The sequence below is a fragment of the Otolemur garnettii genome, unplaced genomic scaffold (genome assembly GCF_000181295.1).
Source record: "Otolemur garnettii isolate 467f Iridium unplaced genomic scaffold, OtoGar3 scaffold00047, whole genome shotgun sequence".
NCBI classification, from domain to species: domain Eukaryota; kingdom Metazoa; phylum Chordata; class Mammalia; order Primates; family Galagidae; genus Otolemur; species Otolemur garnettii.
The window spans coordinates 1197202-1207622 of NW_003852442.1; the positions used below are offsets into that span (position 1 = coordinate 1197202).

General features: G+C 40.3%; 1 protein-coding gene across 1 annotated transcript in view; it reads left to right on the forward strand.

The window, feature by feature from the left end:
• The window catches only part of MBTPS1 (membrane bound transcription factor peptidase, site 1), a 54982-nt gene that overhangs the window by 3906 nt on the left and 40655 nt on the right, over positions 1-10421 (forward strand). Inside the window, exons 2-3 of the mRNA XM_012806100.2 lie at positions 7869-8352; positions 9336-9593. Of these exons, the coding sequence (XP_012661554.1) occupies positions 8190-8352; positions 9336-9593 (421 nt within the window). The 5' untranslated portion in view covers positions 7869-8189. The remainder of the gene's footprint in view (positions 1-7868; positions 8353-9335; positions 9594-10421) is intronic.

Below are 10421 nucleotides of genomic sequence, written 5' to 3' on the forward strand. Positions count from 1 at the left end.
TCTTTTCCTCAGGCTGGAAGGTAGCTGTAGACAGATTTATGAGAATGACTCTAGGAGATGGATCTCTTCTAAGCTCTACTATGTTTACAAGTAAAAGTAAATGTAACATATTTGAATGTTTGTGTCACTGTTACCAGTAAATGTGATTTTTTTCTTTAAAATTATTTTTAAAAGTTAATATTAAAGTATTTAATGTTTTATCTAATTGTAAAAATACCATGTAAAAAAGATAAATAAAATAGAACACAGCAGAAAATAGCTATCCATAATTGCACTACTAAAAGGCAGAACCACTGTTACCATTTTGGTATGTACCTTTCCATGTTCCTTTTTTCCTATCCACATAGACACATTTTTAAAAGTAAAAATGTGGATTATAACGGTACCTGAACTACTTAATATTTTATTAGCATTTTAGCATATTCCTATTGCTGCTGTAACAAATTACCATAAACAGTGGTTGAAAACAACACAAATTTACTATCTTACAGAAGGTAAGAAATCCAAAATAGGTCCCCTGGGCTAATGTCAAGGTGTTGGCAGGTCTGGTTCCTGGTGGAGGCTCTCAGAATCTGTTTCCTTCTCTTTCTCAGTTTCTAGAAGCCACCTGCATTTCTTGGCTTGTGACTTCATCCTCAAGTTACTTCAGCTTCTTTCTTCCATCTCCCATCTCTTACCCACTCTTGACCTCTTGCCTCCGTCTTAGATCTGTCTTAGAAAGATCCTTGTAATTACACCTGTACACTGTTGTTCTAAACTAACATGCACAGTTTCTAGGGCTTAGGTTGTGGACATCTTTGGGGGGACCATTATTTATCAATAACACAGGAACATAGTTTAAAATTGCTGCATAGCATTCTATGGTATGGATGACCTGTAATTATTTAGCTAGTCTCCTATGATTGCACATATAGATGGTCTCTGATTTTCCCAATTATCATCTTGCAGTGTGTATCCTTGGATGTAAATCATTGTGTGCTTTCAGATTTTGGATTGAATTCCTAGGAGAGATTTTAGAAAAGCAGGTCACCTGTTGCTAAAGAGCATAGCTAGAACACCTGAGTCCCCAGGTGTGTGGGACTGTCCCTCTCACTGGCTGTGTGGCCTCAGGGCAAATTGCTTAGCTATTTTGGTCCTCAGTTTTCTCATCTGAAAATGGGAGTGATAACAGGTTGCTGTGAGGATTAAATGAGTTAATACATGCAATTTATTTAGACTAGCACTTGTCAGAAACACTTGGTGTTTCTATTATTACTGGATTTATTAGACCAAAAGTGTTTTCTGTCCATTTTTAAGGGTTTTAATATATATTAGCAAGTTGTCATTCTAAAAGGATGTAAGCTTTTCATACTCACTAGAAACATATGGAAAGTATTTATTACATTGGGTTTGTTGACTTCTTAAGCATGATTTGTATTATATACTGGATGCCTCAATATTTTGGGGGTCAAAAACCTGATTTGTATAAATGGAAATCATAGAAAACTGAGGTTAATTTTAATAGAAATTTGTTTTACTATAAATCTCTTTAGGAATTTTGTCAAGTCCCTAGAAAGAAATATTTACTTTTAATTTCCCTTTAGCTAGGTCAGTCCCATCTGCTGGGTTGTTTGGAAGTCATTCTGTGTAACAGGTTATGGTGTAAGTCTGTCTGATGGGATGTGTAGTCTGGTTATGCACACAGCAATCAGGACGGACAAAGGCTAGTACAGGAGGCTTATAGTTGCCCCCAGCACTACTTCTAAAATTTGAATACTCCTCAGCCTAGTGTATGTCTGGCAACTGAGGCTAAGTAAAGATTAACTCATTTTTTCCTGTGTATTTTAGAAACAGTCTGAATCTAACAGAAAGATGGTTAGTACAGTATGAAAGCTTTTTATTCTCTGAACCATTTGAGAGTGAATTGCAAACCTCATACTGTAGTGGGCATTTCCTCAAAGCAGTGACTTTCTTATTTAATCACAGCATAGCTGTCAAAATCAGAAAATTAGCCTGTAATGGATACATCACTGCTGTCTAATCCACAAGCAGGCCCATTCAGGTTTTGCCAGTTAGTCCAGAATGTCCATTACAGCACATAGATCAGTTCAGAATCATGAGTTGCATGGTCTCTTGAGTCTCCTGCAGTCTGAAACAGTATCTCAGTTGTTCCTTGACTTTCATTCCCTTGGTACTTAGGAAAATTGTGGCCAGTTATTTCATAGACTGTCTCTGATTTGGGTTGGCCCGCTGTTGCCTTGTGATTTGACTCCAGTTGTGTGTCTTTGGCAGGCACCCAGACGCGGTGCTGGGCTCTTTTTAGTACAGTTGCTCTGATAGACCTGCGCCCTTTTGTCTCAGTGCTGGTCAACTTGGATGACCATGAAGCTTCCCTGCTGTGAAGGTACTTTATTCTCCCTTATAAGTAAATTTCTTTCTCCATTGCGCCTACATAAATGTCTCATTCTTCTTCAAACTTTATGTCATTGTGGACTTCTGTTTTCCTCTTTTATCTGGTGTGTTAGGATCTGTTACTTTCATTATTTTGATATTCACATTGTCCCAGATTTGGCTAGTAGGGGCTCTTCCAAACTGACTTTTGTGTTCCTTGGACACTTTCTCATCATTCTTTGAGTTCTTCCTCCCTGGTATAACAATGTATTCCAGATGCATCTTGGCAGCCTGACACCAAAGAGCCTAGTTTCTTTTAGTTGAGATTGATATTTAGAAAACTAATTGTGTATACTAGGTGGGCCTACTATTGGGATGTCACTGTTACCATGTCCTTTCTATATACAAAACTAGAAAATGTATGTATGCATACGTGCATAGATAGACATTTATTTCTGCATCTGTCTGTATGTACTTATATATTGAAAACCTTAAGTTTATACTAGCACTTACAATTTCCGTCTGATACCAAATGGTTCATTCAGTTTTTTCCCTTTCATATTTGTAACTTCTTTCTCTGACGGTAAGAAAGCTGCTTGTGTTATCTTATGTATGTGTGTGTATACCTATACATATATAAGCATATATGTATTTTTTGAGACAGTGTCACTCTCACCTAGGCTAGAGTGCCATGGCCTCAGCCTAAGCTCATAGCAACCTCAAACTTTTGGGTTCAAGCCATCCTCTTGCCTTAGCCTCCCCAGTAGCTGGGACTACATGCCACCACACCTGGCTGATTTTTCTGTTTTTTTAGTAGAGATGAGTCTTGCTCTTGCTTAGGCTGGTTTCTTGCTCCTGAGCTCAAAGGATCCTTCTTCCTTGGCCTTCCAGAGTGTGGAGATTACAGGCATGAGCCACGATACCTGGCCCATTATCTTTAAAATGTTGGTTTGCTTAATCAAACAGTTTGTCTTCACTACCATCACCTTGTTGCCTGTCTCGTGCCACCCTCACCCACTAGAGGTCTGACCCCCTCACCAGGTGCCTCTCCCCTCTCACCTCTTCTCACCTGCCCAGACTCCAGCACTGCACAGTGGGCCACTGCTGCTCTTCCACGGATGTCTGCGTTCTTGCCTTCAACAGAATTACTCAGAAAAGGAAGAAGGAAAGGAAAAGTTAGAACTCCTTTTAAAAGTGTTTTTCTGGCAGGCACAGTGGCTCATGTCTGTAATCCCAGACATGAGATTGGAAGGCTGAGGTGGGCAGATCGCCTGAGCTCATGAATTTGAGACTAGTCTGAGCTAGAACGGGACACCATCTCTAAAAATAAATAAATAAAAGTGTTTTTCTGTGTGTGTCAGTGTACACCTCTTCTGTGTGCTTACCTTCCTGCTGCTGCTAACCTGCTGGTCCTGGATGGTGAGGACAAGCAGGTTAGCAATGTGCAATGAGAACCAGGAAGGACCAGTGGGTGACCCTGGTGAACAGATGTGTGAGACACTGGAAAGTGCAAGGTGCTTATAAAGCCCCTTTAGAGAAGGCCATGGGGGACAGAATGTCCTTAAAAATAGGCCTATGAGCACAGGGACCAGTAATGAGTGGCTGGCCCTGTGGACCCCCTTGCATGTGCCACCATTCACTGGCTTCCAGATCCCGCTGGTGGTTTGTTTGTTTGTTTGTTTTTTAAGAGACAGAGTCTCACTTTGTGCCCTCAGTTGAGTGTGCCACAGCTCATAGCAACCTCCAGCTCTTGGGCTTAGGCAATTCTCTTGCCTCAGCCTGCTGAGTAGCTGGGACCACAGGTGCCTGCTGTCCTCCTGGTGGTTTTCTTTTCTTCAAAGGAAATTCTTATTTTGAGGAATGTTCCTCGCCCCAGGGCTTTGCACTTGCTTTTCCTATTGCCTGGAATGCCCCTTCCCCAGGCCTCCTGCTTCCTTCAGGCCTTGGCAATATGTCCTGCAGTGTCTCAGAGGCCTCTGCAGCATTCTAGCTAAAAAGTCAACGATCTTCTCCTGACTTGTCCTATTTCCTATATTTTTTCTTTTCCAAATGTGGTATTCATCACTAGTGAAACACTCTGTTTTATTGTCCGTCTCCCGGTACTGGAAGGTAAGCTCCAGGAGGTCAGAGATTTCTGTTGTATTTTTCTCATTACTCTGTTCCTACTGCCTGGAACGTGCCTGGCCCTCAGTGGTTGCTCAGTGAATGAGTTGAGTGAACAGAGGAGCTCAGCAGTCTCATCCCTGACTCTTGCTTTATCTCTGATCTTCACTCCCTACAGAGTATTAGATGGAGCTAGTCTGTACTGCCAGCTGTTGGCTGGATGTTCTACTTGAGGTCCTCCCACTCCCATCATCTTTCAGCCTCCCCAGGTGGGCATCCCATGGCCTCCCTCCTCAGACTGGATGAAGTACTGCTGGTGCACATCCTGTTTGGCCCTGTCCCGTGTCTCTAATGTTGGTCTGCTCAGGATGCTCCTCTCCACTCTACTGTGTTGATACTTCAGCCTTCCCAGCTCAGATTGTGCAGGAGCCAGCAATGCCTCCTAATCACCAGAAGCTCCTCTTAACTCCCCAGAAGAGAACACCCTGTACCAATTCAGCCCATTCAGCTTCCCTGGCACTTTATGTTTGCCTCTCTGCTGTTTTCATTTCCTGCATTTAGTTTAGCTGTTTTTTGTGGTTGGCTTCCTCTGCTGGATTACAGGCAAGGCTGTGTCCCTGACTTCTGAACAGTATGGGATGCTTTGCGGCCCCTGGCAGTGTCTGGTCTTGGTGAGTACCCTGTAAGATTGCCTGGTTTAATGCGGGGAGTAGAATGTCTTATAATACTGCCTTTTCAGTGTTCTTATTTCCATAAACCTAAAATCTGTTTTGGGGGGAGAACGGATCACCTTAGGGATTTTGGTTTTTTGCGTTAAAAAAACCTCTAACCCTTGCTTTACATTTCTTCCTTTTTATAAAGTCAGCCTCTTGTTGAAGTTGTAAGAGCGTATCACCAATCTCTTCTGCCTAGACTACATTATAATATTAAATTCACTGACTTTACCTGTGAGTGAATTATTTTGAAATAGGTTTAATTAAACTTGCTCTAACCAGTTAGGACTAAGATTTTCTCACTGGTATTTGTGTTATATGGTATATTTCTCAGATTCTTTAGATTGAAGAGGAAGAGTTCTGAGACTTTTTTTAAAATTTGTCTTGATTGATAGACATATTTAAATCTTTTAAATATATATTCATTTAGTATAACATGAGAACTCTTATCATCAGCTTTATTTTCTTTGACCAGTAATCTTTAATTAAGCTAGGTATATGCTTCATGTAATTCTTTGATATTCCATTGCTGAGACTGTCAAGCATAAACTAAGAAATCAGGGCTCCCTCCCGAGTGGATGCTGTAGGATGTGTTCAGAGTAACTTGAAGAACCCTCTGCTCTTTGTTTTTGGTCTTTCTGTTTTGGTCTTTGTTCTTGTAGTTGAAGTTCTTAGGCTTGTTTTTCTTATTGAGATAGATGTAGTTTTTTGTTGTTGTTTTTGTTAATCAGGCCCAGGTGAGGTTTGAACCCGCAACCCCTGGTGTGATGCTCTAACCACTGAACTAACCACTGAACATGGGACCCAGCTAGAGATCCAAGTAGTTATAAACATTTCATTCATCTATGATGCATTCTGTTTCTCTAACTTTAGTGTTCAGTGTCAGTTCTAGAGATAGGCTTGTTTTTTAGACTCATTTGTTACTACAGCAGTGAAAGTCCTGTTTAATACATTTTGTAAAGTTCTTTAGATACTGTAACCCTTATCAGTGATTTCCTGTTTGGAGAAGCACACATGGATAATTCCAGAAATCAAAAACTCTTTTTGCTATAAAGTACCAGTTTCTGCTTGAAGAATGATTTTTTACAGCATGACATATTTTTCTTGAAAGATGGCTAATTCTTTGTTCTGAAGGGTGTCTTTCTAAAAACAAGTAGTGGTACAAGGCCTGTCTTGCTTATTTTATCCATCCCCTGCTGGATTACTTACATCTCAGGTGTGATCTGTACCACTGAGGTTTCTGTACGTGCTGTAGCCGGCATTGTTTTTTACTGCTGCTCTGTTTTTCATTGTGAAGAATAACAGTGTTCCTTAGAATTGGGATATTTTGAAAGAAATCTGTGCCCTTGTGCAATTTAATACTCAGATAACATTTTTCTTTGGTAATTCTTCCCCCATGAACTGTCCTCTCATACGACTTCCAAGAAAGAGGTAATCTGCTTTTACAGCAGATTTAGCAGACTAATTTTTTTTTTTTTAAGTTTGAAGTTTCAGGTAAAATGTATCTAATGACAGTAAAATACCTTCTATGCTTTTTTCATAGAATTGACAGAAAATATTTTAAAATCTGAACAATTTTAAAGCACGGTGTCCCTTCGAAAAGGTGTTAAATATGACTTGCATGGAAATTAGTTTGTTGTTAGGTATTAATTTTGTATTAGAAAGTGAGGATGTACACTAACAGTTTGCCTGAAAAGCTGGTGAAATCTGCAGTGGGTAAGAGTGCTGACTGTGGGAGGAGTCCTGCAAGTGGTGGGAAAATACAAACTGGGAAAGGAAGTGAAGTGAAGGATCATCAGCAAAGGTCGCGACTCCTCCTTTTTTCTTTTGAGACAGAGTTTCACTCTGTTGTCCTGGGGTAGAGTGCCATGGCATCATAGCTCACAGCCGCCTCAAACTTTTGGGCTCAGCCTTCTGAGTAGTTGGGACTATAGGCACCCGCCACAATGCCCAGCTAGTTTTCCTGTTTTTGGTAGAGACAGGGTCTTGCTTTTGTTCAGGCTGGTGGTCTTGAACACCTGAGCCCAGGTAATTCACCTTCCTCGGCCTCCCAGAGTGCTCAGATTATAGGTGTGAGCCACCATGACTGGCCAGTGATTCCTTCTTTTTTGGCTGTTGGAATGCTCAGGAACATATTCTTGGTGTTCTTTTGTTGTCTTTAATTTTTTTCCACTTTTCTCCTTTTTTCTCTCTCTTTTTTATCCTTTTTTATTTTCAAAGATGCCTTAAAACTTCACTTTTTTCCCTGAAAGCAATGAAGAATGAGTAAATAAAATGAAATTATAAGATGTTTTATGGTTGTTTAACACATTTATCTTATAACTGGGCTATCTTTCTTACCCTCACTTTATTTTGTATTATTTTTATTTATTTATTTTGCAGTTTTTGGCCAGGGCTGGGTTTGAATCCACCACCTCCAGCATATGGGGCCAGCACCCTACTCTTTTGAGCCCCAGGTGCCACCCTTATTTTGTTTTATTTTTTTAAAGACAGGGTATCACTGTGTTTTCCAGATGGGACTCAACCTCCTGATCTCAAGCAGTCCTTCTGCCCTAGTCTCCTGAGTAGCTGGGAGTAACCATTGCCCCTGGCCAGCCTTTTTATTGCAATTGTAATGTAGGTAGATTGACCTGGCATGTCAGTGTCCTATTGATGTTGATGGTGCTGTTTTTTGTTTCATAGGTTGGCTCACAGAGTGATTGATCAGCTCCGTGGGACTTTGGTTTTGTGGTACAAATGGAGTATAGGACTCAGTCATCTCGGCTTGAGTGAGAGAAGCCTTATGTCCAAGATGGAGAAGAAACGGAGAAAGAAATGAAAGCCTATTTTCAGGGCAAGACACTAAAGGCCATGGGATTTAACTTTTATTTACGTTGGACAAGACTGTAAGATGGCTGATCAGTAATGTTGCAACTTTTAGCTGAAACAAAAATTCACTTTTAATCAAGGAAGAAAAGTGCGATTTGAATTTATGCAATTTTATGATCTTATTCACTTGTGACCATGAAGCTTGTCAACATCTGGCTGCTTCTGCTAGTGGTTTTGCTTTGTGGGAAGAAACATCTGGGTGACAGACTGGAAAAGAAATCTTTTGAAAAGGCCCCATGCCCTGGCTGTTCTCACCTTACTTTGAAGGTGGAATTCTCATCAACAGTTGTGGAATATGGTAATAGTATTGTTTAAATGTTAGGGCCTTCCATTCTGTTTCTTTCAAATGTAATGTAAACACTAGCTTTTGTCAAAGAACATACCGCTTTTTTCTACAATAAATGTGAAGTGGGATGAGTGCATAGTATATGGTAACATGGCTTAAGTTTGTTTTCACAGTGCAGTGAGCTTGTCTGAAACAAGGAAATTGACATTGTTAATTGTTTACCTACTACTTGATTCAAAGGAGAAGATGCCATTGTAGCTGGTGAGGGTGGGGGTTTGCAGATGCCAAGTGTTTGTTATGTTCTAAAGTTTAAGCAACCAGATATGAGTAAACAAATAGTCTCATATAATCTACTCTGGAATTTTGTTACTATTTTCATTAAGGTGAAACAGTGTTCAGTTGTGCGAATTCCTTTTTTCTGAAAAAATTTATATCTATGTCTTTGTTGTATATTCAAACTTCTGTAGGTATTTGTTTTTTAAAAAATATCCCAATGATCAGTTTTGAGTGATGTATTCTTTCTGATCAGGGATTCACACAGGTTGTTTTAACTGAAAGCTCCGCAAATAGCTGTTGGGACATTTAAACCAGGTTTTCTTTTTGTTTGCCTTTTTTTTTTTAAGAGACAGAGTCTCACTTTATCACCCTTGGTAGAGTGCCGTGGCGTCGCAGCCCGCAGCAACCTCCAACTCCTGGGCTTAGGCGATTCTCTTGTCTCAGCCTCCCGAGTAGCTGGGACTACAGGCACCTGCCACAACGCCTGGCTATTTTTTTGTTGCAGTTTGGTTGGGGTTGGTTTCGAACCTGCCACCCTCGGTATATTGGGCTGGCGCCCTGCCCACTAAGCCACAGACACCACCCTTTGCTTTTTGTTCTTTTTTACTGTGGGCTTTAAGATACTTAATTTTTCTTTTACCGTATTTTAGATCGGCTATAATATAGTTTATATTATATGTGTGTAATTTCTTGTTTTTATCTGTGGTCATTGATTTCAGAATACATTGTGGCTTTCAATGGATACTTCACGGCCAAAGCTAGAAATTCATTTATTTCGAGTGCCCTAAAGAGCAGTGAAGTAGGCAATTGGAGAATTATACCTCGAAACAATCCATCCAGTGACTATCCTAGTGATTTTGAGGTGATTCAGATAAAAGAAAAACAGAAAGCGGGGCTGCTAACACTTGAAGATCATCCCAACATCAAGCGAGTAACACCCCAGCGGAAAGTCTTTCGCTCCCTCAAGTACACCGACTGTGAGTATGGTGATCTTGATGAGTTGTCATCACTTTACTTTCCCTTTGAAAATTTCAGAGTGCAGAGTAGCTGAAAAACAGTGCAGTGAGTACCCATGCCCTTGCGTCTGGTTTACCAGTTGTGAACACTTTCCTGGCAGGAATTTTTTAAAGAGACTTCATGCTATTCTGGTAGAAAAAACTATGAGAGTTTACAGTAGAATATGGTAATGATTTATTTCTGTTGGAATGATTTTCATCTAGATTTAGACTAGGAGGCTGCGAGCCCCTTCACATGCCAAGAGGAAAGACCACATCTCTCCTTCTTTAATTGCATTTTGCTTCTCTCAGTATGTGTTTTTATTTTTAAGGCACTCTTGCAAAACATCTTTTCCTTAGGTTTCATTTGTTTTTTCACAGCCACTTGACCGTAAACGGTCATGCCTCAGCTGGGTTTAAGTCATCAGCTATGCAGGTGTGAGGATGGAAAGAATTTGATTTTTCTTTTCAGCTGGAGGGCTTAGTCTGTTCATACAGTTGGGCTTTTCAAGATAATAAATTGCATATTTATGGTGTGATGTTTTCCAAAGCATATGTATTATCAAAGGAAAGATTATTTTTCCTATTTATCATAAACTAGCTTAATAAATTGCTGGTTCTTTTGTTATTTACTATATCATTTCTTTCACTGAAAGGAAGAAGAAATAAAATTCTACTCTTCTGGCTCGGCGCCTGTGGCTCAAGCGGCTAAGGCGCCAGCCACATACACCTAAGGTGGCGGGTTCGAATCCCCAGCCCAGGCCCGCCAAGCAACAGTCAGTGTCCTACTGATGTTGATGGTGCTGTTTT